The 27,269-nt window shown below is 38.9% G+C and overlaps 1 protein-coding gene across 1 annotated transcript in view; it reads right to left on the bottom strand.

The window, feature by feature from the left end:
* Positions 1-556: 556 nt before the first annotated feature.
* The window catches only part of MATN2 (matrilin 2), a 75,372-nt gene continuing 48,659 nt past the window's right edge, over positions 557-27,269 (bottom strand). The window contains exons 8-27 of the mRNA XM_082329915.1: positions 25,399-25,521; positions 23,094-23,216; positions 20,553-20,675; positions 20,272-20,394; positions 19,787-19,909; positions 19,575-19,697; positions 19,240-19,362; positions 15,993-16,115; positions 15,776-15,898; positions 15,563-15,685; positions 15,268-15,390; positions 14,941-15,063; positions 14,674-14,799; positions 14,385-14,507; positions 11,870-12,283; positions 9,170-9,322; positions 4,951-5,022; positions 4,268-4,378; positions 3,940-4,035; positions 557-867 (exon numbers count right to left, since the gene is read on the bottom strand). Coding sequence (XP_082186041.1) covers positions 815-867; positions 3,940-4,035; positions 4,268-4,378; positions 4,951-5,022; positions 9,170-9,322; positions 11,870-12,283; positions 14,385-14,507; positions 14,674-14,799; positions 14,941-15,063; positions 15,268-15,390; positions 15,563-15,685; positions 15,776-15,898; positions 15,993-16,115; positions 19,240-19,362; positions 19,575-19,697; positions 19,787-19,909; positions 20,272-20,394; positions 20,553-20,675; positions 23,094-23,216; positions 25,399-25,521 — 2,624 coding nt within the window. The 3' untranslated portion in view covers positions 557-814. The remainder of the gene's footprint in view (positions 868-3,939; positions 4,036-4,267; positions 4,379-4,950; positions 5,023-9,169; positions 9,323-11,869; positions 12,284-14,384; positions 14,508-14,673; positions 14,800-14,940; positions 15,064-15,267; positions 15,391-15,562; positions 15,686-15,775; positions 15,899-15,992; positions 16,116-19,239; positions 19,363-19,574; positions 19,698-19,786; positions 19,910-20,271; positions 20,395-20,552; positions 20,676-23,093; positions 23,217-25,398; positions 25,522-27,269) is intronic.

Genomic DNA, 27,269 nt, shown 5'->3' on the forward strand with positions numbered 1-27,269 from the left:
GTTTTCATTTGTGTCTTAGTGTTTGTAACAGACAGGTGTGCAGCTAGTTGTATTGCCCAAAAGATGGTTTCATAATTAAAATACTAGTTGCATTCAGGAAAGTTAGGGAATCACTGAATGCTGACCGAGGACCAGTAGGGAGAAGTTACACGGTCTGGATGTGTTAAGAGAAAAAGGACTTGAAACTTCGGATTGTGATACCCTGATAACCCAGCAGACTTCACACTTTGCTCATTTACTTTCATCACAGTTTCAACACAAATGTATAAACTTCTAGTTTTACTTCCAACTGACTTAAGTAGTCTACTCTTGTTGGAAGAATATAAGTGAAACCTAATGGCTGTGAATGCTGTCCCACTTGTTCTGTTTTTATGTATGTCTGTATGTATAGAACTATATATATTCACACAGATAGGGTGCTTAAAATACTAGCAGAGTGAGTGGAGGAGGGAAATACTGAAAAGCAAGCCAAATAAATTCATACCCTAGAAGTACTTCAAAACATGGAGGTTTCACTTCAAAAAATAACAGCATTTTATTATTTTGCATAGCTTATTTCAGTTGTTTAGTTCTGCTTAATTAGAATTTTTGCTAGTTACTAAATCGTTTATATATATATATATAAAATTTTTGATATTTCTTATCTGCAATCAATGCAAGACAGGACACGTAGTATATAGATGCAGGAATCCAAAATATTCTTTTCAACTTCAGACACAAGGATTTGTTATTTTACTTTGAACCAGTTTAAGAAAATAGCTCTGACAAGTTTGTATGTATAAATATACAGTGTAGTATACACTTCAAATTTTGATCAGTATTTTAGCCTGTTTTCCAAGTCTTCCATTCTCTTCGTCATTTCTTCCAGTAGACAAAAGTTAAGGAAAGAGAGCTACAGATAGCATGCATTAACAGAAAAAGTGTCAGCTGCTTGATTGCAATGGTCCATAAACTCGCTCTTGTTTCTCCTTTGTTACCCTCTTTGACTCCCAGTAGTTTCTGATACAAGACTCCCCTGTACTTTTATTCTGCTTTGATCAGCTGAGTTGAGAAAGCTGTGTGAAGCCCCATTTGTTAACAGGCATACCACAACATGGAGTTCAGGCTGCAGCTTATTAAAAAGGCTGGTGGTTCTGAAAAGTGGCTGTTTTCATCTTTTTCAAAGGGAAGCTATATATTTATCCTAGTTAGTGCTGTTTAAAAAATGTTTCACTTAATCACATGGAAAACTACATGTAAGCGAACAGTTGTAGAACCATACGTAGCTCCGTGACTGCGGTATGAATGCCTGCTGTGGTGTAGCATAGGGTACTGTTCTTACAAAGCCACTGGTTTTCAGACAGGTGTAGAGCACAAGAAGCTCCATGGGATCTAGGGCTGGCGGCACTGAAAGTAAGAAGCCGTAGCAATGCAAAGGAGTGTACAGCATCGCTTTCCTGAGGAGCACCTCCAGCTGACAGGAGTGCTGTGTCTGCTGCAGGAGGAGGTGGGATGGGTACCGTTTACCTGACCACCTCTCCCAAGAGCCATGGTAAGGCTGGAGCTAGGGGAAGCGGAGAGGAAGGGGGGACCTAGCATCAAGAGGTAACTGAAGGCACCGATGCCCGCCTTAAAGGGACTAAGTTGTTGCACCCACTCTTTGCTTGTGTATCTGGTGTCTTGATTTCAATGTTTTAAGGTCTTGCACAAGGAGAAAGGGACAACTGGGTATATAAAAGCGGGATCTTTGACAAGGGGCTGTTAGAAATTGGTTAGGGTACACGCGCAAATTGAATTCAGCCTCTTGAGTTTGGCCAGAACAGCCACGTGCTGCCCACCCCCGTGTTGCATTGGCAGCAGGAAAACCTATCTCCTTGCCAGTACGGAGCAAGAGTGGCAGTCCTGCTGCTGCTTTTGTGGGGACTAACCCGTACATCAGGTTTATGTTTGGTAATTGCTCAACTGTCTGTCATACAGAAGGGATTACTATATGCATGGCAGCATCATTTGAGCTGCTTTCTATGCAACATCAATGCTTCTCAAGTGTTTACAGAGGCAAAGTTCAAGCAGTAGAAACTGCATTCATCTATTGATTGAAAAAATTAAATGTAGTTGGATACAAATCATCAGCAGTTTGGCCCCTCTAAATGTGTATTCTGTAACCGGAGCTAGTTTTGTAGCCGGTTCTCCCTCTCCCTCCTCCCTCCCAGATCCGTCGGATGGGGACTGGCCAGCAGAGTCTTTGGCAGTTACCAAGAACTAGTCTGTCACTCAGTATCTGAGCTGCTCTTTGGATAAGGCAGAGAAATGAGGTTTGTAATGGAGAGGAAACTGGATGGTTCTTACTCTGTTCAAAGCAGTGGTGGCACAGTGCTCTGGGGAAGTGCTCGGCACTGTTCCTATCAAAATGTTTAGGTCTCTGGCTCAGTGTCAGCAGCTTTTCCATCACCCCGAGTCCTTCTTGGACTCTAAAAATCACAGGATTGCCTGCGCAAATTGTAAAGGAAAAAGCACACGTTGCTAAGCTCTGTTTTCTTTGATTCTGAGTAAGCTCCAAGTTCCTCATAGCCCAGCTGCAGGAGATGACAGTAAAGAGGCTAAGGTGTCTGCTGAAGGGGGAAGGAGTGGTCTCCTTTCTTGTCAGCATCTAGGTTGGAACTGCGTGTGTCTGGATAATGCTCTAAAGAATGTGGGAAATGACCCAGAGATTTTTTTCCGAAGTCATTTGGAGACTTTGGAGAAGTCCCCCCAGAGAAGTATAAATGTTGATGAGCATTTGAATCACCTAGCAATAACCTTATGCGATGGCTTTCTACCCCCTTATGAAGTAATTCTACTTTGCATGGAATAACTTAAAATTAATCAAGTGATCAGAACGTGATTCCTTGAGCTACCTGCTGAAGGATTCACCTGGGAAGGTGAGAGATACGGTGAGGCTGGCTGGTGCAGCTACACGAAGTAGCTGGAGGTAAGGTCTGAACTGGTATGCAGTATTTTGCATCAGGTTCACAGAGCCCTCTGTGGTCTTGCCTGCTGCCACCACCATGGAGGGCTCTGAGCCTGACGGGACAGGCTGCTACCTCCGCAGGTTCCTCAGTCTGAAGCTGTGCTTGTCTAGGAAGCACATGCTTATGAGCTGTTGGTATCGCTGCACTCTTCTGCGCAGAAAATAAGTGCTTATTGATCTTGCACACGGTTACAAAACCTAAATAAATGTGATGTCTTCTTACTGTTTGATTAGGCAGATGCAGCTTTCATGAAGAACACACAGGAATTCACTGCATAAATACTGCATGATGCAAGATATTGCAAAAAGTATTGCCAATTTGCTGCTGTTGTCTCCTGAGACATCTGGTGGATGTTACAGATAGTGTAAAGGCTACTGTACTAACAGCTCCCTTGCAAAGACAGACTAACTTTTGGGAGGGAAAGCTATAGATCTGCACTTAACTAATTTTTATCTGCATATTTGTTTATGCACAATTAACCAGACCCCAGTCCTCTGAATTCCTCTTCATTTGGATTATTATTTTAAATGACTCGCTGCATCTGGTGCTTCACCAAGCAGTTCAGAAGGGAAACATGTCCTGTATTCTGACTCCTGTAGCCAGTAAATGCTATTTTGATACCATCTGAAGAAATAACCCAAAGCAAAGAGTGTTAAGTCTTGAATTTAACCTGTCATTTCTTTGCTGTCCCTGAAAGTGTTTACTGTTAGGGATTATTAAAAGTTAAGATCCTTATTAATATTTTGGTCCCTTCTATGAAGGAGAGGCAGATTTCAAATATTAAAAGCCCTGCTTCTTGGAGATTAACATTATCTATTAAGTAGCTTAGCTTTTCATTACACTAGATTGATTTTGAGCTATGGAGACAGCTTAGACTTGGCGCATTAAAATTACTTCTTTTAACCTGCTCCCCTTGTCTTACATACAAGAAACAATTATTCTGAAAGGATATATCGCTGGGTGAGTTTTCTTACTTCATTGGTTGCATAGTTCTGGAATGTCACAAGGTTTTCACATTTGCACTGGTCTTTATCTTTCGAAGCTTTTGCTGAAAAACAGAAACAGTCAAGCATAATAGATTGAATGGGATGGGGGAGGAAATGACAAGGACTTATAAATGCAGAGCAGGTTTAATACAGCTTCCTGTTCTCAAAACAGGTCAACATCCAAAGGAGTGCTCTGGGGCAGATTTTGTAAATACTGGAAAATAGTGCACAACACTCAGGCCTATATATTCAAAGAGCAGTCTGGATTATTCCAAACAAAGGTAACCTGATTACCTGTTGTTCTTGTTGAGTGAGTGTGACCGTCTTCAAAAAGATACTTGTGGTGTATTGCAAGATTGGGACAGGCAATGACATCTGTGATGGCTATTGTGGTTGATTCAGGTCCTGCAGGAAACCCCCCAAAAGTCTAAAAATCAAACCCACTTCACTTAATGATACAGTATTTTTTTTTTTTCTACTCACATGCACAGAGTTCTCCTTAACTAGTGAGTAATCTCACTGATTGCAGTGAGGATCATTCATGGAGAGGACTAGGGATACAAAGATGTGAAGGAACCGAGCTGTTAGGCTATATTTACTGTATATGTGATTTAAGTTGTGGACTGCAGAACTGAAAGGGAGTTGTGAAGGTTCCTGTGAGAAACAGATGTGATTGAAAGCTGAACATGCTTTAAAATACCAAGCACAGTGTTGAAATACAAGTTTCCCCATGAAGGAATTCATTTGGATGGTGTAAGAAGCATGCAGCCATGCGTTTGTTACAGTGAAATGAATATTTTGTACAAAGCAGATCTGAATTGCAGAAAGGAGAGTGGCTTGGAGGCGGGTAGAAAGGGGAATGGGATGAGCAATTCTCTCATAGGTGAATTGTTAGGGTTCTCTACAGAAGGTGGCGTGAAGAGGCAACTTAGCAATGATCTGGGGAGACAGCAGGACACTGAGTTAAAACAGCCAACCTGAAGGCTGTGGACCAGTCTTACGAAGCCTCCCAGATGATGGATCCTGCTGGTGAGCTGACTCTTTCAAGGCTGGTGGAAAGAAATTGCCAAAGGAAATGAGATCTCAAAAGGAGCAATAGAAATGTTCACATTCCCTAGAAATGGAGATGTTTCTTACCAGTAACTCGGTGTTTGTCTGTCATAACACGTGGAGAATGCCTCATACCTGTGCAGTTTAGAAGAGGTCCAGTGTTGGAAGCTCCAGGACTCACCCTTCAACTCAGACTATCAGAGGAACTTTTCCAAAACCAGAAGTGCTTTATGAATAGATTAACAGTACTGAAGCAATCTGAACTGACAGCAACTTACTTTGTGTCCTTCAGTGAAAATTCTTGCATGTTTCATTGTCATCTATCAGTCCTTTGGGGTGAACTGAATAAGAATAAAAACTGCTTGGAGAAGGAAAAAAATTTCTTACTTTCCTTCAGTTTTCTCCTTTATAATGGGAAACATTGATCAGGGAGTTGATAGTGTTTAGGTGAGAAGGGTGCAGTAGAGTCTATTTGATGCATTACAGTTATAAGCAAAAATACAAGTTTCTAATTCGGGAAGCACAGCTTTTGAAATGTAGGATTTTATTCCAGACTCCCCGTACCGATCTTTTTAGTCAAAGGGTGCTTGGAGACAAATGGAAACCTGTTTTATGTGTAGGTATAACCACCTGAAGAGTCATTCTGTGCACTACCCCTTTCTTGCCGCGAGAGGGTAATGTAGGGGCAGCTTCGGTTCCTTAAGAATGGGTTCTTTCCTAGAAAATAAATGCTTCACCCTCAATTAACTGTGGAGCCCTTAATGGCCCAGATGAGCTGAAGAACACGCATTTAACAACTGCATGACTTGATCGACTATGCCAGGGGAGCGGATGGAGCATCTGGGACTGCCTCCCTGTGAATATCCCGAGTTCCCTAACCAAAAGTGAATGCGTGAGGGTAAAAGGTGATGGTGCAAACTCTCCTGATATGCCATGAAGATGCAGTAGGGAGGTGGAAGATGCTTCTGGGCCCCACAGGTTTGTTACAGCTATTGAGATCTCCATTGGTCTAGTGAATTTTGACAGATGCACAATAATACGCAGCTGTGCTAAATAGCACTGGGAAGGAGATGAGACCCTCTGGGTGGGCTGGAATGACCGAGCCTGAGGAACAGGGAATGAACAGAGGTGAGTGGCTGAGTGAGAAGACCAGAGTTCAGTGGGCAGAACTACAGTATTTATATATATATCAAAAAGTCTGTGTGGGAACCAGCTGGTGGAAGGAACACAGATTTTGGAGAAGAGTTCAGGGCAGAGAGGTGTGGGATGAGATCAGGAGGTAAGGAATGAAACAAACTGGGTGAGGAGTCCATCAGAAGAATGATCAGCTGGGAACAAGGATGGTGAGATTTCCCGTGTAGGAGGGAAGAAACAGGTAAGATGAACCTTGAGTGTTTCACCCTGGGTAACGACTTGCTCTAGAAGTTGTTTAAGAGCTGTAGGCTAATTAGGAGGCTGTCTAGGAAGAGCAGAACTGACCTGAAAAGTTTGAGCTTTGTACGCTGGGCTGGTATAGACAAATAACTAGTATTCAGATGTAAGGGACAGGAAAGAAGACTGATAGATACACTGGTAGAGGTGTGGCAGAAGGTCTCCAGTTTGGGACAGGAATTGGGCATTTCAGAAATGCATCTTCAGGCTTCAGAAACTGGTTGGAGCCTAAAGATTTCTGATCTCATCAACTCTGTAAAGCTGTGAATAATCAGACAAGTAGTGACAGAGGCTGCTACCCTAACCGATTCCCTTGGTGAAGTCAGTGCAGTGAACATAAACATTCAAATCTGTTGGTGAACAATGCTAAAGTTGGGTGTTTGTTTTTAGTGTTCTGTTTTGTAACAAAACCTAAGTATTTTGTTAGGAAAAGCCTGTGGGAAATTGTCTTCAAAAAAGTGTGTCTTCAAAAGCAGTGGCTATTTGCCACAGTGATGATGATCCACAATTTGGAAGGAGAACAGAATGTTGACGAGGAGACTGCTGAGTACTGTCATCTGACCAGGGCTGGGGTCTTGTGACAAAAATAGCGTGTGACCATGTAGTTAAAGGCTCCCATAATGCACATGCTCAGAACAGGAGTGAAGAGGCAATCGTGATGAGTGCGTATTGTGTATGACATTGCTGTAGCCTCGTTAGTGCTTCCAGTCAGATGAGAAATGAACATTAACCAAGGCAATGCATGGGAACCTTCTGACTGAAGTCCTCTTAATAAGCAAAAGAGAAACCCACTTTTTTTTTCTTTACCATTAGTTATCAAGAATAATTAATAGTAATCAGCAGCTGTTCTACAAGGCTGATGCTTTCTTGCAGAATAAAAGGAAAAAGCCTTACCCCAAAGGAGTTTTGGAGGGCTTCTGCTTTACTTGGAAACATGCAGCCCATCCACAGCTGGGACTGGGGATGAGAGGCTTTGTCAGTGGAGTCCATGAGGTTCAGAGGGTCTCCCACTGCCCTCACAGGCTGGAGCCTCAGAAGTCCTCAGCTAAGGACCAAGGCTGGAGTAAAAATGAAATTACTGCTGTTGCAAAGGAGGGAAAAAATTTAGGCTGTAAACTAAAACAGAGGAAAAAAAAAAAAAAAGAACTTTCAGCTTGTGTAACAGGCTTGGGAGCAGAATTTCTGGTAGAGTGAGTTGATGAGCAATAGGTAGTCCTGGAGTGTCCAGAAAAACAAGGCTGGGTCAGTCCTCAGTTCACAGGTGTGAGGCATTGCCTGTTGGTGAGAGAGGAGGAGGACAGAAGCTGAGAGGCACCAGCTCTGCCGTTACTAGAGGTGTAGTCTAGAAACTGCCACAAAGGGGCAGGATTTACTTATTTTTCATATGGTAAGTAACGTAGTTTAAAAAAAAAAATAAAAAAAAGAAAATCGTGGCTGCTGAACACCGCTGTGGGTACCTGAAGGATGCATTTCCATCACTGAGCTCTGGGGTTTGCTAATGAGTGAGAATTATACCCGTTGCCAGATAGTTTTGGTTTTGGCGTCTCCCCAAGCTTTTAAGATGGCATGCTGTCATCAGCAGATTATCTGCCTAATAAGAAGGTTAACTGAACAGACTTGGTTTCATGTTATTGTAGTATTTTGTATTTCAGAAAGATGGAACTAGGACTTTTTAGAACTGAGAGAAACACAAAGAATATACAAGCTAGGAAACATTCTCAGATTCTTTTTTTCAGATTCTTCCTTGACATCTGGATGAGGAAGAAATGCACTGCTGCTTGCCAGCCAATTTTACACAGTAATGTTAAAGAATAAAATAAAACCTGTTTGCATTTAATTCCAAGAAAAACAACCAAATGAAAACTCGTGAAAATGGAATCATCTTACACAATTCTAGTGCTATGACTAATATTATTCACAGTGATGTTTCTGAGTTTTGCTCAGGTACCAATTTGAATGTACAAATAATACTGAGTCCTGGGAATGTGTGAGTGGGAGAGACATGCTGTCCTCTCTCTGGCTGAACAGCTTTCATCCCAGCTCACATTCCCCCTTCCCCTTGCAAAAATTCATCTAGGAATGTTTATATAGAGGCTGTTTGTGCCAGAGTGAAGAAGGGTGCTTTCTGGAACAAACCTTCCACGTTTGTGGAGCAAAACTTGGAGCTTACGCGTAACTGAGATCCACCCTTTGTAGCTGTGAATCTATGTTCAATGAACTATTTTTAGTCTTCTATAAATACGCACAGCAGCTCTTGATGATTTGTTTTGCTGTTGTTTAGGTTTTTGCCACTGGTCTTAAGAGTAATTTTTTATTCTCATTAAGATGTTACAAATCCCTGATTATTTTCCCACATTCCTAATGAAGCGGATCATGCTTCTTTGGTGGGGTGGGGTTCAGTGCATGGCTGACTTAAGTGTAGAAAAAGAAAGGGGAGGGAGCAATTGATTCTTCTGGGCACAGAAGTGTACATTTTATGGAACCTTTATCAAAAATAAAGACAATTATTATATACCTTTACCTGGTGATAGATTAAGGGTACATATTCCTCACATATTAAAGGGCAGAAAAATTACTGAGAGTGACTTACACCTTGCAATGTCTGACAGCAATGATCTATGACCTATACTATAACACTAGTTGTCCTTTTAGGCCTGCAAGAAATCTATAACCGTTCATTCCTCTTCTATCTCAATGAAAGTGGAATACTGTTACCTTCACAGATTTGGGCTCTTAGCTCTTCACTTATGTCCTCCATAGCTGTGAAATCCTCAGCATAGAAGAGATGTTTATATGATGGCTCAGAAGCAATTTCCAGCAGCTCTTCCTCAATTGCTTTTCCTATTCCAATGGCATAGATAATTATACCTAGATTCAAAAGAAATTGCACATAATTATTACATCAGCAGTTCTAAACCCTTGTTCTTCCATGAGAGGAAAATATGAGCATTAGTCATTTTAGAGAGAGAGAGAAGGGAGAGCACAGGAAATGTATATGCTGTGTAACTTCAAAATTGGTTTTGAACGAGCTTAATATGCTTTAGTTATTGAGAGATGTGTTGAAACTTACTGCTTTGCTGTAATTTAACAGATAGTTTTTAAGTTAAAGTGACAACAGTTGCCCGACTACTACTGATAGTAAATGAACACAGAATGAGTACTGCAAAACATCCAAGAGAATCACGTAAGTCAGCCTCACAGTTGCACCAAAAGTGTCGGTGTACGTACGGTGTGTCCAATAAAGCTAATTACTGGGTTGATGGGAAGACCTGTTATATATTAGCAAATGGGGCAGAATCCTGAAATATGGCAGTAATGTTTTCAGAAAAATATAAATACATAGTGTTTCATCTAACTCCTCAGAGCACATTGAGATTAGAGTCTTACACTGTAAGGCACACTAGTGAGCTGCCGGGAAAAGAAATGATTTGTGGGGCCAGGAGAGAAAGAGCCTTACAACAGGGATGCTCAGCACAAGCATTTTGCCAGCAGAGATGCTAGGGAGAAAGTAAGTGAGGATTTGTAGTTTTCTTCACTCTGAAAGCAGGGAAGGAGGAACTAGTTCACAGCCCTCTCACCAGACAGATTTTAAACAAGCAATGAATACAAAACATAGTGATCTTCAATGTTCTCTTTTTCAGCAGTTATTTTTTTATTCTTGTGAAAATATGATCTGATACAACATTTCTCTTTACATCAGTTCTGGCTTAGAAAGCGTCCGCAACTAGTACTGATTTTGTGATTCATAACACAACTATTAGCTTCATAGCATTTCAAGCTCTTTTATAAGATTCAAGAGCAGAGGCTGCCTTCTCATCTGGTTGGTTTCAGATAAAACTTAGGATGAGGAGGTTTGATATCTCTTCATCATCATGGGGCAATAACAGCTACACACTCACTGAATTGCAACTTGAACCTTTTTGCCAAAGAATCCTGGGCCTGATAACATCATGAAATATGCATTTTCCAACTCTTTAACATTTAACATAAGCATCTCCTTACTTTTTGTCATGAATCTGCCTACCATTGCACTTCAGCCAGGCAAGTAAAACATTCACCAGAAGCTGATTCAATTTAATGAATGGACCAGTCATGCTGAGGTCTGTTGCTTTTTAAAGACTTGGAGATATCAGTGATAAAGCATTCAAGGCCAATTTCGTATTCAGCATTACTACATTGCCTACACTGCAATTACACAAGGGATGGATTTGGCTTGTAGCATTACAAATATCAGTGCAAGCAGTCCAGAGCTGAGGTTTCATTCAGCAAGTAAGCAAGGTTGGCTTGTAATTCTTTCCTTCTTCAGTCCTGTAAATCTTCCACGTACATTCCCAGATCTCACTAGTTAGCATATAAATCTTTGGTTTTGTTTTTAATATTTTAAAAAACACTTTGTTTATATTTCATTGTAATGGCACGCTTGTTAGCACATTCTCTTCTCATATCCTTAGACATTTTCCGCTTTCCCCCTTATAGAGAGGTATCGGTCCTGACCGATGCTATACTAATCATGTATCAAGTTATGACTGATATATCAAGTCAATAAAACAAGAACAGAAAAAAAGTTGTGCAGCATCTTCTAAAGTCTGGCTATTTTCTCTGTGTTATGGGCCATCAGCCATGGTTCTTAAAGCAGTTTCTCATAAAATAGAAAATGTTTTGCAAAGAAGGGATCCTTTATTTTCTTGAAAAGTTTTGAAATTTTCAGTTGACTCTGCTAAACAGCTGAGAAGTTTCTGATTTGTGGTACAGGTGTCCTAGAGGATGGATTTCTGCCCAGACAGATTCTAAATTAAAAATCACTAGTTTTCAGTTACATTTCAGCATATCAGCTGATAAGGCACATAGAAACAGAAAGATAGACAACACTACAGCTATATCCTTTTGTAAAGAGGACTCATCTTCCTTTCAGAACACCATCAGCACTATAAAATTGGTTAAAAATACAGAATATATGTAAATAAAAATATAACGTAACCAATTATTACCGTAATATTTCTCAGGAGGATAGATTTCTGTATTTTGAAGAGACAGGCTGGGTTTTTTTTTTAATTGTTTTCTTACAATTTTCGATGAAGTTCCCAGTGTTCCCAAATCTCTGTATGAAATGTCTACCCTTAGCGGATAAGTTCAGGGCACTGCATGGCATGCCAGGTGGGTAGTACCACTACCTGTGGGTGGCACGGAACCCCAGTGGTGAGACACTCCTCATGGGTCCTGCACTAGGGATGACGTACATGCCTTGTAGCAAAGGCTCCTGTGAACACCAAAGATCTGATGTTCTGCTACAGTGGTCACTGTACTAGCCAGGCTGCTATGGCAAATGCTCTCTTGATTAGCACATCCATACTATTACCACATCTTATTTCTAACAATATTTGCATTTCAGAATGAGTCAAAAACATCTCCACTTACCATTTCGCTTTGCTCTAGCAGCCCACTCAGAGACTTCATCTTGGGCTCGTCCATCTGTAAACACAATGGAGATTCGAGGGACATTTGCTGAAAATGGTCTTGCTCCTTCTGTTTCTGTGAAGCTTCTCTCAAACATTTGCTTCAGAGCCAGTCCTGTCATGGAACCTCGCCCCATGTATTTCATTTGCGATACAGCTTTCTTCATGTCTTTGGCTGAGCTGAACTGCCTTAATGTAAACTCTGTGCGAACTTCGGTGGAATACTGAAGCAAACCAACCCGAGCAGCTTTGGGTGAGATCTCAAGTGAATCCAAGATTCCCAAGACAAATTGTTTTACAATTTCAAAATTATCCTCTCCAAGACTTTTTGATCCATCAATCACAAACACCAGGTCAACTGGGCCTTCAGTGCATCCTGTGAAATAAGCAGCAGAGTGTTCAGATCATGAAAAAAATCCACAAAGCTGAAGAAGGGACCTAGATAGATACCCAGGGACTGCATAAACTCAGAGATCATCCAGAGTACCTTGTTTCTGGCTCATCCAGCCTTGCCAGTGTGTCTAAAGATGTTGTATACAGTCTATATCAAAAGCTAAGTGTGTGCCTATGACCAGGAGTCTAACGAAACTATAATCACAGTGAATACTTACTGAGACATACTGCTTTGCAGAATACTACAACTCTTAAAAATACAGCAACAATCAGCAAATTTTAAGAATGACTCTTAAGGGGAGAGAATTGCATAACTGAACAACATAGATAGGATATAGAGACAGAGTTGCCATCATTTTCTTCCAGGGATAGGCCAGTGTGCTAACTTTACAATCGTGTAGATGACTGGCACTGAAAGACACGGACGAGAATCATTGGAGCTGCATTTGTGTTGCAGAAGTAGCAAAAAGGTAAAGGTGGTACAAAGAAATGAGTCAGTGAAGCCACACTTGTATATAAGGTGAAAACCTAGGGGTCATATTTAGAGTGGCAGAGAACAGTGAGGCAAAAGCCAAAGAGCTTGGGGAAGGCTGAGTGAAAAGAGAAGGGTTAGGTAGCCTGCTGTAGAGCTTAGGATGAGGTTCAAGACAAAATTCAAACAATGCACATGTTTTTATAGCACAGACTTAAACCTCTAGTGGCAGAAAAACAGCTAAAAAACTATAGGTGAGAGAGTAAATGCTAGAAACGTGCCTAGCTGCTAAACATGGATCAGAATTGTTTATATAAGCTTTTTGCTTGTAAGTCTCTAACAACCTTGTAATTAGAAGCCTTATGTATTACTGAAATTAACCTTTTCTGGTTTACCCATTAAAGCTGGGAGTTTGTCAGGAGACTGACTTCTCATACTTTTTGGCAAGTGCACACGTAAAAATCAAAGCAGTTTGTAGGCACTGTGCATCCATGACAAGGTTAGGGAATTTAGGGACTGGAGAATGTCTTCGAAGCTGCAGACTGGTTCTGCCAGGTGTTCTCTTATTTTGGAAAGCAATTGCCTCGACAGGCATAGACTAGTGCGCTTTGTGCAAGGGGCTGGCTGCAGAGATGCTCAGCTCCTATTTGATCAATGTAATATCCAGGGAGAATGTGCCATGCTAAGGAGTGTAAGATTTGCATCTTAGTCTGGACAAATGAACTTTGAGCTCTACTCATTTCTGATGTTTGTATAGTAAGAATGCTGTAAACACTATATGAGAAAGAATTGTGCAGCAGAAATTATGCTGACTGCAGAAATTTACTGAAGATGTCCGTTACCAAGTCAGTGTAGGAATAAGTTAAAGCTTGGGCTTTTCTTCTTCGACAATAGCTTTATTTTAAAACTGCTGTCAAGAATTCTTTTCTGCAGTCATCTGAGGAAAAGATGTGTCACACGTACTAAGGTGATGGAAATGCAACGAATATGAATATCAGAACCACCTCAATATCATTGCATAAGTCAAGATAGGGCAGCAGTTCATGGTGAATGGTTTTAGTTAGGATTGAGATCAGGCATGAACATGTTACCACGCTGTTGATAATAATAGTCTCCCCAACTAAGGCATCCATTTTTGCAGAATAAATATTTTTACTGAGTTCCAGTAGAAGAATTTCTCCTCCAAGTATTAAGGGATGATGAGATAAATGCATGTCATACTCTAAGCATGTCATGTTAGAAGATAAGCAAATAGAATTAATGATATTTTAAAATGGAGTATATAAAGATAAAAGCTCCACAGTATATGGATCTGATTAAAGTGCACATTCCTTGATAATACGATTTCACTTTGGCTTTTTCCTAATGTTTGGAAAGAATTATTCTACTTGATGCTATACCAAAACAACTGTTCCAATTTGTTAGTATTTTACTTACGAGAGCATCAAGTTAATTGTTCAAGACATTTTCTATCACACTCACATATGCTTTGGGCTTTCAAATATTATACAGTTTTTGAAGTGAGGCATTTTTTGAAGTGAGGCATTTGAAGCGAGGTCAAGTAATTTTAGAAATCAAAGAAACAAATGCTTTCTAAATAAAATGTACTTACTTCTGCATGTTTTCTGATCCTCTTTTAGTACATATCCCTCCTGGCATTTGCAGATATATGAATCGTTATTATTAACACAAATATGTTCACAACCATGGGCAACTGATTTGCAGACATCTTTATCTAGGAAAAATTGAAATATTTATATGTATTCTATTTAACACATTTATAAATTCAAAGACTCCAAACATGATATTTGAAGAATGTATGACAAAGGAGTATAACATCTTTGTTCGTTTATGTAGCAATGCCAGAGAAGAGTGGCTGACAGACATATTGAGTTACTTACTTCGACATGTTTTCCCATCTTGTCGCAGGACAAAACCCTCATGGCACTGACAGCTGTATGAATTGTTATTATTATTAATGCACACGTGTTCACAGCCATGGTCAATGGATTTACACAGGTCTTTACCTGAGAATTGTTAAGAGAATTTCCTTATTAGACCATTTCTCAAATGCGAAACTGGCATGAACAAGCTTTGAGTGAAATTAAGTCTGTTATTTCTTTCATGACTGAAAAAACGTATTCCCCGTAAAAGTTTCAGCTACTCACTCCTGCATGTTTTCCTGTCTCGCCTCAGTATAAATCCTTTGTGACACTGACACGTGTATGAATCGCCAGTTGGAACACAGACATGTTCACAACCATGGTTGACTGTTTTGCAGATATTTTTACCTTGGAATAATGAAAATTATATTTAGCACAGTTAGCTAGGTAAATAACTTTCACAAAATGTAAAAATTATGGCAATAATCTTCCATGAAGGAGCTCACTTCCATGAAGTTGATTCTGTATTAAAGACACAAATAACAGACTACCGTTGCATAGTGTGTTTCATTTACAGATCAGGAAGTACAAAACAAAGATTAAACAACTTACTCCTACAAGTTTTCCCATCTTCCCTCAGTATGAAGTCCTCATGGCACTTGCAGATATAGGAATCACCAGTATTAACACAAATATGTTCACAGCCATGGTCAACTGAGTTGCAAACATCTTTATCTGAGGAAAGTGGATGGAGTTTGTGAGGTGAGGTTCATCAGGGAGAGATAATATCTTTTATTAACCAGCTCAAATAGTTGGAAATCACGAACATACACATGTGCAAACACTCACAGCCACAACACTTAAAAGCCTCAACTGAAAACATACTTTTATAGCTCAGGCTACTCACATCTACATGTCTTTCCATCTTCCTTCAATATGAATTTTTCATGACACTTGCAGATGTAGGAATCTTCAGTATTCACACAAACTTGTTGACAGCCATGGTTGACTGAATTGCAAACATCCTTGTCTGCAAACAGAAGAGTTGGTAGTCAACATACATCAGCAGAGGCCTCGGTTACATGTATAATTCATCAAATTAAGCTCTCATGCTACTTACTTCTGCAGGTTTTCCCATCTTCTCTCAGTAGGAACCCATCATGGCATTTGCAGATATATGAATCATCAGTATTAACACAAACATGTTCACAGCCATGGTTGACTGATTTGCAAAGATCTTTATCTGAAAACAGATGACAGCTCTTGCTGGTTAATGCATTTCTACACAAGCATGAGCTGCAGATAAAAAGTATGCTGATAAATATCAGACTACTTACTTTTGCATGTTTTTCCGTCTTCTCTTAGCAGGAATCCCTCCTGACACTTACAAACAAATGAATCACCAGCATTAACGCAAGCATGTTCACAGCCATGGTTGACTGATTTGCAAATATCCTTGCCTGGGAATAGTTAGATAATATTTAATGATGTGATTTGCTAGTTAAACTTTTTTTATAAATATAAAGACCGTGGGGGTAATCCCATGAGCAAAGAAAGATGGAAGCCTGCAAACTGAAAGCAAATCTCTGGCTAGTTAAATGATAGACAGCTTAGCTTACATGGAACATGAGTTCTTTACCATCTGAGCAGAAAGAATTGCATGGTTTGGATGGCTTCCCACTGACAATAAATCACTTTAGGATTAATCTGACTAGATTAAGGAGGAAGACTTTACATTAAGAGCAGTAAGAGTGAAAGGAGGGAATAATTTAGCACAGTCATTTAGCACAAATTCATGCTGGTAAAAACAAAATTAAGCAAAACACCACAGGACATGAAGTAAAATAATTCTTTAACATCCTTACATCAATGCCAAGAGTCTGCATAAACAAACCCCAGAAGAACAGGAACTACTCATTTAAGAGGATAAATAAAATCTAATTGGTATTGCTGAAAATTGATGGGAGGATTTGTATGACTGCAATGTTAAAACCAGTTGGTTAAAACCTCTTCAAGAAGGACAGATGGGGAGAAAGCACAGAATGAAGTGTAGCCATCTATCAGCATTCCCTGTTTCTTTTTCACTGCAACAGAAAAGAAAATATTCTCGATTGCTAATGGCGAACTACCTTTACATAGAAAGCAGAACAGTACTGACAGCCAAGTTCAGATTGACTCTTCAGCAAAATACTTAGGTTTAATGTGTAGAGAAGAAATACAAGAACTTCAATCTGAGCCAAATTACCTGGAGGTCTCATACTGCCAATACAAAAAATCCAAAAACTACTAGAGGACAATCTTCTAACTCAACAAGCATTACATTTAAGACATGACAATTTAAACTAGATCCCATTATAGCAGATAAAGAAGAAATTATCATGTAAGTAAATATTAGCATCTGCTTATACACAGTTGTGTGCAACTCAGACACATTTGCTGTTTATAAACAGAATCAAATACAAACCAGCAGCAGACATGGCTATTACTTCGAAAGGATGAATTTTACCCAGCTGAAAGCAAATATGAGCCAGAGTATTTTGGGATGGGGGAAATAATTAAAAAAAAAAAAAAAAGGAGTGATTGCACTATTTAAAGTTATTTTTCTAGATACCCCCCAAAAATGTAGTTCCATAATCTAAAAAGAATCCCAGAGTAGTTGAAAAAGCAACCTCATTTAGAAATTGAAATTGAAAACAGCTATAAGATTTGAATAATGATTGAAAGAAAGGAACATTCACAGTATTTACTGAACATGAAAATATTAGGAATTTGAAAACACTAAAATAATAAATAAAAGACAAGGGGGTGCATGGCCAACAAAATAAAGGATAGCCTGAGTAAGTTATTTAAAGACTATTAGGAACAAAAAGCATTCTAACAATGTATTGTTAATTAATAGACAGAAATGGTAGAATTGCCAATCTTAATGCGGAAATGTTAAAAATATTTAGTGTATTCAGAGCTGAACTTATGAAATAGGCTACTGATGATATTGTTGAAGAGTTTCATCAGCTGAGAAGTAGGTCACACAGCACCTACTGAACACACACATTTTTAAATCAGTAACTCCAGATAACTTGCAGCGAAGAGTTGTAAAAGAGCTGGCTGAAGAATACCTTGGATGCTTAGTGTTATTTTTCAGTAACACCTAGAACTCCAAGGCAGCCCCAAAACACTGAGCAGTCTCCATCCCCAGCGTATGCACACACACTGAAAAAATGCTGTTGTCCCAGTGTTTGAAAAGGATGAGTAGTTCATTGTAAGCCTGTCAGCTGACATTGATCTGCATTAAAATAATGGAATAGATAATGTGGAACTGGATTCAGAGTAAAATCAAAGAAAGAGAATTAATATCAATCAACTTGGTGTTATGGAAAAATAGATCCTGGAAAACTAAATAAATATCTTTTTTAATTGATTATGAGGCTGGTTCATAGAGCTCATGCTGTTCCTATGATGGAGCATTTAGTAAGGCAGCAGTCTTTGTATTTATTTTGATTAAGAAAACAGACTACAGAATCAACATTATATGGATTAACATTGGCTAGAGAGGTCTTCAGAATAAATTGTAAATGGGGGAATATCAAGTGGCTTTCTTTCTAAGAATTTGCCCTGCTCCTCTACTACTTAACATGTTTATGAACAACCCAAAAGAAAATACAAAATAATCACTGACAAAGTTTGTAGATTACTTCAGTTTTGAGAGAATGGCAAATAAAAATAGAGCAGCTGCTGATAGAAGGAGACAGGAATCTTTTTGCAAGCTGGATAACAGCAGATCATATGTATTTTAAAATCACCAGAACTAAGCTTATACATTTAGAAACAAAGAATGAAGGCTGTACTTACAGGACGCGGGACACCTGTGTGACTGAGAGTCTTAAACAGCTTATGATCATGGTAGATAACTAACTGAACACAAGCACTAGCAGAATATTTTGGTCACGGACTAACGCTATCTTTGGTCATAAAAAAAAGATAGATTCAAAATAAAAGATAAAAGATAAGAAAAGATAGGTACATTCAAATAAGAATTAGGTGGGTTATAGTTCCTCTACCCTGGGCCCTGCTCTGTCTCCTATTAGAAGACTTTGTACCTCTGTGGTGCCCCCGCAAGGATGCTGATAAATAGCAGCGGTTTTAGGGGAGCAGGAAGAGACGTATGAAAAGATTAGAAAACATATAAAGAGCATGAAGGAGTTTCATCTGCATATCTTTTACAAAAGAACATGCTAAGAGGTTAAGTTAAGGAACAGGTTAAGTCATGATCTGCATGAATATACACAGCACAACACAGTGGCAATTAGAACTTCACCCCATCAAAGTAAAATGAAGCAGCATCCTATGCTCAAGATTAAAAGTCAACATACTCAATCTAGAAATGAAGTTCACATATTAAAAGCTACATTCAAACCTTAAAATTGGCTGATTTTCTGAAATGTATTTTTAGTTCAAACAATAATTAATTCATAGAAGTCTTATGATCTATAGAGAACAATATTCTGTTCTGACCACTATGAATCAGTGAATAATTGCCTAATAAAAGGAAAATGAAATTTCTTCTTTTATTCATAAGCTACTTACTTCGGCATGTTTTCCCATCTTGCCTTAGTACAAATCCATCATGGCATCGGCAAGTGTATGAATCGTCATTATTAACACAAAGATGTTCACAGCCATGACTGACTGATTTGCAGATGTCCTTATCTAGGAATAATTTAGATTTTATTTACTACAGTTTGATGAATGAGAACATTTTCACATCTTTAAAGACTAAAAGTAATAAGCTCCCAGTAAATAAAGAATTTATCCCCGTTTTGGTCAGGCAAAATCCCCTATAAGAAGACCTACCTCTAACATAATATGTTTCTTCCGTAGACCTCTGAGTGCAAAAAATACAGCAACATAAAATAACTTACTTTTACATGTTTTCTTATCTTCCCTCAATACAAAACCCTCATAGCACTGGCAAATGTATGAACTATCAGTATTCACGCAAACATGCTCACAGCCATGGGCAACAGAATTGCAAACATCTTTATCTGGAAAAAAATAAGGTTGCTGGTATTTAAAACGTCTACAAATGCACAGATTATAAAGGAAATCTTTTATTAAAGATAAGGATACTTACTTCTACATGTTTTTCCATCTTCCCTTAGTGCAAATCCTTCATAACACTGGCAGATGTATGACTCATCAACATTAACACACATGTGTTCACAGCCATGGTCAACTGAACTGCAAATGTTTTTATCTGAGAATAGTTGATGATATTTGGTTAAAGCACATCTACAGCGAATGTATCATGCAGGGAGAGGTAATAGCTTTTATTAGGTCTACTGATATCACCAGAAGAAATGGGCAAAAATTTAGGCAGCAAACACCTCTAACTCTTGGTACATGAAAAATTGTGAGTCTTTTTTGTCTCCAGTCATACCAGACTGCCTATTAAAATAGACTATTTCTGTCCACAGAGTCTCTTACAAGCTTCTGGCAGGTATAACAATACTACTCCTATATCATAACAGTAAACTGTTGTTGTTGTGTTTGTTAGAACACTTCCACAAATCTACATATTGTAGATAACAGTCTATGAGTAATTATCAGAGTACTTACTTCTGCATGTTTTCCCATCTTCTCTCAGCAGAAAACCTTCATGACACTTGCAAACATATGAGTCATCTTCATTAACACAAATATGCTCACAGCCATGGCTGACTGATCTGCAGATGTCCCGTCCTGGGAATGATTGATATAAATATAGGTTTTGAATGAAAACATGTTAGAGAAATGTAGATATCAAAAGGAAGTTTTTTTTCCCAGTAAGAAGTGAAAAAATCCTTTCTTTCCTTGCCTGATGCACATGCAAAAATGTTCAACAGATACCAGTCACTCACTTCTGCATGTCTTGCCATCTTCTCTCAATACAAATCCTTCACGACACTTGCAGATGTAGGAATTGTCAGCGCTAACACAAATATGCTCACAGCCATGGTTGACTGATTTGCAGACATTTTTACCTGGGAATAATTTAACAGATAAAAAATTGTGTTAGTTAAGGACAAGATATTAAAAGTCTTACAGTTCCAAGCTACTGAATGTTCTTGTCCTTGCTAGCATACTGGACTCAATCGTGCAAATCATTTATAGCACCTACTGTCTTTTTTTTTGTTGTAACAAAAAGGTACATCTTTGTCCTGCTAATTTTACAACCTTACTATTAAGGAAAAGTGCACTGTTCCAGAGTTTGTAGGATTTCACGTGTCCCTAGCATGCAGATTAGTGACCCACAGAGATTTCCAAAGGCACCTAAATCCCACATCCACATTTCAAGTAAACTTTGTGGTGAGAGACAGATCTTTCTATCATCATCTTTTTATCTTCAGTAATGAACCTGCTCAAACCTGAAAGTTATGCTTTTTTTTCTCTGTGCTTAAGTTGAGAAGGTGTTTGTTTGTCATTTTTCTGTAAAGTAGGATTACAGAAGTGTATGTAGTATTTAAGGGCAGTGAGAAGGACAAATAATATGATCTTGCTGTGAAATTCTGGAAAATTATCATCAGCTATAACTGGGCAAGCAGATGTTCAGTGGGGTTTTCTGATACAGAATTTAGATACAATTCATATTTCAAAATAAAATAAAATACAATCTATTAATTAACATTAGATAAACTAACATCTTGCTTTTACTTTCTTCTCCACACGCTTTATTTTCCTGCAAGGACTTAGAACAGAACAGAACAGACTAGACTAGACTAGACTAATTTCAGTTGGAAGGGACCTGCAACGATCATCTAGTCCAACTGCCTGACCAATTCAGGGCTGACCAAAAGTTAAAGCATGTTGTTAAGGGCATTGTCCAAATGCCTCTTAAACACTGACAGGCTTGGGGCATCCACCACCTCTCTAGGAAGCCTCTTCCAGTGTCTGACCACCCTCTTGGTAAAGAAAGGCTTCCTGATGTCCAGCCTGAACCTCCCCTGGCACAGCTTTGAACCGTTCCCACATGTCCTATCACTGGATCCCAGGGAGAAGAGCTCAGCCCCTCCCTCTCCACTTCCCCTCCTCAGGAAGCTGCAGAGAGCAATGAGGTCGCCCCTCAGCCTCCTTTTCTCCAGACTAGACAAGCCCAAAGTCCTTAGCCACTCCTCACAGGACATGCCTTCCAGCCCTTTCACCAGCTTTGTTGCCCTTCTCTGGACACATTCAAGGACCTCCACGTCCTTCTTAATCTGTGGGGCCCAGAACTGCACACAGTGCTCAGGGTGAGACCACATAAATGCTGAACGCAGCGGGATAATCACCTCTTCTGACCGGCTGGTTATGCTGTGTTTGATGCACCCCAGGATGCGGTTTGCCCTCTTGGCTGCCAGGGCACACTGCTGTCTCATACAGAGCCTGCTGTCGACCAGCACCCCCAGATGCCTTTCTGCAGGGCTGCTCTCCACTATACTTGTGCCCGGTGTTACTCTATCCTAGGTGCAGAATCCGGCATTTTGACTTGTTAAATTTCATCCCATCATTAATCATAGCCCAATGTTCCAATCTATCTAGATCCCTCCGGACTTCTGCATGGACAGAACATTCCACTTGCTTTTAGAGCGTCAGTGCTTTTTGAGACAAGCAGAAGTTGTCTCTGTTTGCATGGAATAATAAAGTAGGGGGGTGGTGTGATACACAAACCAAGAGTAAGGAACTTTTCATTTGTCATGGTAATATCTGGATGACTTTAATTTTTTTTCTGTAAATGTTTTTTAACAGCAGATGTTGATGAGATCTATGGATATTATTGGGATTACAGTTACAAAATACTTAATGCCTGTCTGTTTTTCAGAGACTTATCCATGATTCTTCTTTGATCACTTAGTGATCAAAGCTATAAGAATGGAGAAAAATTTGCAATTAATTTTTTCTTGATATCTGCCACTTATCATAACTGCACAATGTAATCAAATATGTAATGCAATTATGATATCTCTTTTGCAATCATTCTTATCCCATGCTGGACAAAATGAACTTTCCATTAATAATATTGCAAGCTTCATGCTGTATAAGGCTTTAGAAACATTACATTTTTTTCCCTTGATTTGAGAAGAAAATTACAGTTGTCCCATATAAGGATGTATGTCAGAATAAAATAGTCCAATTTTACAACAGTCTAATTTCAGGGCTACTTTTTAAATGGCACAGACATTTACGGTATGATTCAGGTGCCTGAAAGTATGCATCCAGTACCACTTTAGACACCTTAGCATATCTAAGATATTGACATACTGCTGGCAAATATGACACCAAAGGGGAAACTATGAACTTTTGGAATCCTCGAGCATTTAAAAAGACTCTGGACAGCCAATGTTTAGGTAATCAAATCCTACCTTCCATATTTCTTCTATGTGTGTAATAAAAATCTAACTCTGAGTTGCTGAATAATAACTTACGTTTACATGTTTTGCCATCGTTACGAAGCCTGTATCCTTCAAAACACTGACAAGTGTAAGATCTGTCGCCATTTACACACAAATGTTCACAGCCATGATCACTCAGAGCACAATAGTCAACTCCTGTAGCAGCAATTGAAGTTATTAAAAAATTTAACAAATAATGAATCAATTATTTTTCATCTCTAGTATTTGCATGGCATATAAGCAAGAAAATATAAATACACTGAACTTCTTAAACAATAATCCAGTTCTTTATGTGATAATATAATATATGATAATATAATATATGATAATATATGATATACATATAGCTTCAATAAAATGTAAGAGAGCCTTGTGGTGTACTTTCCATTGGTTGCTTTAAGCAGTTGAGAAATCATGCTTTCCTATGCTTAACAGAGCTCAACAGAGTCCATGTCTCAGTACTTACAAATTGAATTTAAAAAAAAAACAAAACAGAACACTTCAGCAATGATTTTATATAGGACAGTGGCAAAGACCTAAAAGCTACCTTGTGAACATTCTTCTTTAAATACAGTCTCTAAATGACCCGATGTGAAGGTGGCAGTCCCCAGAACTCACTCGTGTGTCTGACACTGTGGCAGCAAGCAGAAAACCTCTCAGGGACCTCAGTGGGCTTTGGCTTAGACTAGCCAAGCTTTTGCAAAGAATTGTAAACGACAAGTACTGTTAAATATGGTCCATTTTTCATCTCAAATTTCCTAAAAGTGTTTCTTCTCTGTAATACAAAGAAAGACATAGGACCCCTGGGATCCTGCAGGCAGCACTTGCTACTGTCTATTGGCTACACACACAGTGTCACTCATTTTTTTTAAATAGTTGTCAGAGTAGAAATCTGTTTACCATTCAGGTGTTCCCACAGCTGTCTTAAGATACTTGTGTCTGTGTATATGACACCAGAATTGTCATTCCCAGATGTTTTCCCATTAGGAGTGGTCTATGTTAAATGCTAATCCCTCCCATTCAACTGCTCATTCAGGAAATCCCAAAGTGCCAAAACTCTTCATGATAGCCTAAAAACATCCACAAGGTTTCAACAACTCATCTGGAGCTCAGGAGCAGGACAAATCTCTTTCCTAAATATATATGAGGAGATGCTGGCCAGAAGAGGAGCTATTCAAAAGGGCTCCATTTCATTGCACAGAGGGATTCCAGAAGCCACAGCACTGTTTTAATGCTGCTGATAGATCTCCAAGTACAGCCTGGAGGAAAATAACTCGAGAGTGAAAAAAACACCTCTTTTTACTACAAAGGAAAAGGGATTTTCCATTTGCAAGTTGATAAAACTCCATAGTTCGGCTGTTTCTAAATTTCCAGCGGTTCTTTTAGATAAACGTCTAGATAAATTGTTCCTAGTAGACCCTATCGCTGTTGCATGTACACTAGTTCTGCTTTTGCATTACTGTCTGTCCCTTTAGAGAGAGCCGCAGTGGCAGACAGAAGCAAAGTCTGTCAAGGTATTGGATGGGGCTAAAAAAGTTAGTATGGAGGCAAAGACAAGGTTAAAGACAAAGACAAATTGCCTCTTCTGATTTGCCTCACTTCTCCCTAGATAATTTTTGTGACTGAGCACTTGCAGTTTGACTTCTGTTAAAACCGTGTTGCCTGAGTGCAAGAAAAGGAGCAAACTCTGGACCTGTTCTAACGCTCAACAAGCTTAAAAAATAATGTACCCCCAAAATCTGTAGAAAAAGTGGCCAAAACTCTCTCATCAAAGAGGTCCAGGAAAAGTCAACAGGCAAAATGCATTCACATTCCTCTTTTCCTGGCCCTTTCTATATATTATTTTTCCAGTGAAGGAGGCAATTCAGCTATTTGCAAAACTGCAAAGATTTTCAATGATCATTACATTTATAAAGGGTGGAGAACTGTTAGGACGACTTTTGTTCACTTATTAAGGGTTCCCATGCAAACTGTAAAGCTCAGTGTGGGGCCCTCGCTTCTCCTGCCCCAGGGAAGCTGATGCAGTTTGCCTGGGGGACACTGCTGTCAAGATGACCTGTCAGTCAGACACATTTGTCATGTGACTGAAAAACTGTCCTCAACACCTGGGGATGAACAGATCTTCCAAAACTTTTCTGAATATGTGAGGATTTACAGTTATCTTGATAAGTATCCTTTCCTAAGTCCTTTTTCTGTCTGTTTCTGCTTTCAAGTCATTATTAAAGTATTATCGAAATGCAGACTGTAAGAATAAATTGAAGGTGTGTCTTCTTCCCTGTATGAAAACAGAAACCTTTCCCAGGTGAGCTGAGATCAAGGAGGTTCTCAAAAGACTTACGTGTGCAGGTTTTTAGGTCCTCATTGATGACAAAACCTTCAGAGCACTGACAGACGTAGGAGCTACCAGTATTTAGGCACAGTTGCTCACAGCCATGATTGCTTTCAGCACAGTGGTCCACTCCTATTGATTTGTGTTAATAATTGAAGAAATCACATTGGAGCCTTAGATACATACACTATGACACTGTAGTTAGTACGCGATGCCTTTGCAGAGCAAGGGAAAAAGATCAGTACAGTTTTTTATTTATACAGTATCCCCACCTATTTGAGTACACCACCTAAGTGAAATGAATACAATAACCCCACTTGGCAGATAACAAACTTGACGAAGTGCAGATCTCCCTTGCCAAAAATCACAAAGGGAAACTAATGCGAAGTGGAGTGAATGGAGAACCTTGACATCCCGCCTGGTTTTATCCGCAGAATCATGCTTCCTTTCTTTAAAAAGCAAGACTCACTTCTGTTCACCATAAATTTTTTTCAGAGAGAAAGTATGAGTATTAGTATCTCTTGAAATAGAAATTATGGCTTTCAGATTATTTCATAAACAGTAAATTCCTTTTCAACAGGATGAGAAATCACCAATTTAAAACTAACCTGCCAACAGGTTCAAGCAGTTAAAGCCTAGTGGGGGACAGATACAAATGATGAGTGTGAGAGTGTCTTAATATGTTCCTTTTCTTTGATTTTCCTATTCCTATTCCAAGTAAGATAAAATGGAATATTTTTTTTAGTCTTGTATGTAACTGGTTGTGTGAAAGATGAAGGGTGGGGGAAAGCAGAGAGAGGTGTGAATTGGGTTTAAAAATTACACTGTCTCACAGAATGGACAGCAAAGCAGTAGGGTGAGATACGTGCACTTGCAGATGTACCATGTAATGTGCTGACTCTGTAAGTATAGAAAAAGCACATTTTAGGAAAAAAGCTTTATACTGAACTTCCTTGTAATATTTTATTGCCGACTTTTTAATGGCTATTTTTAGTTATATAGGACCAAATCACTTTAGCTTAACTTGATCAAAAGTAGTGGAGTTCCCTCAGACACAAACACAGTCTCCTATGTCTCTATTTGCAAATCATTTACAGATGTGAACAGACATGTCTGCAGCTATTTGTTTACATGAAAAAATTCTGTACTTAATGTAAAATTACTGAGTTCTAAATATTGTTGTTTATTAGTTTATTTAACTAAGCAACAAGTTGGCAGTAATTCATCCAGATTTACCATTATACATAGATAGAAATAACATTGGCTTGAAAAAGTGTTTTACTAGCTAAAGCAAGTTCCAGCTGGAACATTCTCCTTTTTCCAAGAGTTTACATCATCACGAAGAGGCTTGTGTAACTTCTCAGAGCGCACAAAAAATTTTGGAAAAAAAAAGAAAATACCCCCCCAGTATTCTCTGTGAAAAATTGCATCTGTTTGGCACCATCTTTTACAATACAAACACCCACACTAATATGAATTTTAACGTTTAAATACCTTGGGTTCTCATGCAGCATCTTTTAACACTCTCTTTCAAAGAGTGGAGTAATCACAAAGCTGCTAATTACCAGGCTTTAGAAATCAGTATAACTGTAAATTGGGTCATCATGTGTGCTTCATTACATGCATATAAAAAAAATGTAAGAAGGGGAAGGGACAAGGGAAGGCTCAGTATTTTTAAAAACAATGAGTGTCTTGGGATATATTAATTTTTAGATATTCAACTTGCGATAGCCTAAAACCATAATTGTTAAAAAGTTCTGAGCTCTTGCAACACATCCAAGTTTCCTTAAATATGGCTTTATCACTAACGGTTTATTTTAAAATAATGACTTCCTGGCCTATCAACTTTTTTTAATTTCAGTGGCTGAGTGTTCCTTTGG

Source organism: Platalea leucorodia (assembly GCF_965183815.1).
Source record: "Platalea leucorodia genome assembly, chromosome: 1".
Lineage (NCBI taxonomy): Eukaryota > Metazoa > Chordata > Aves > Pelecaniformes > Threskiornithidae > Platalea > Platalea leucorodia.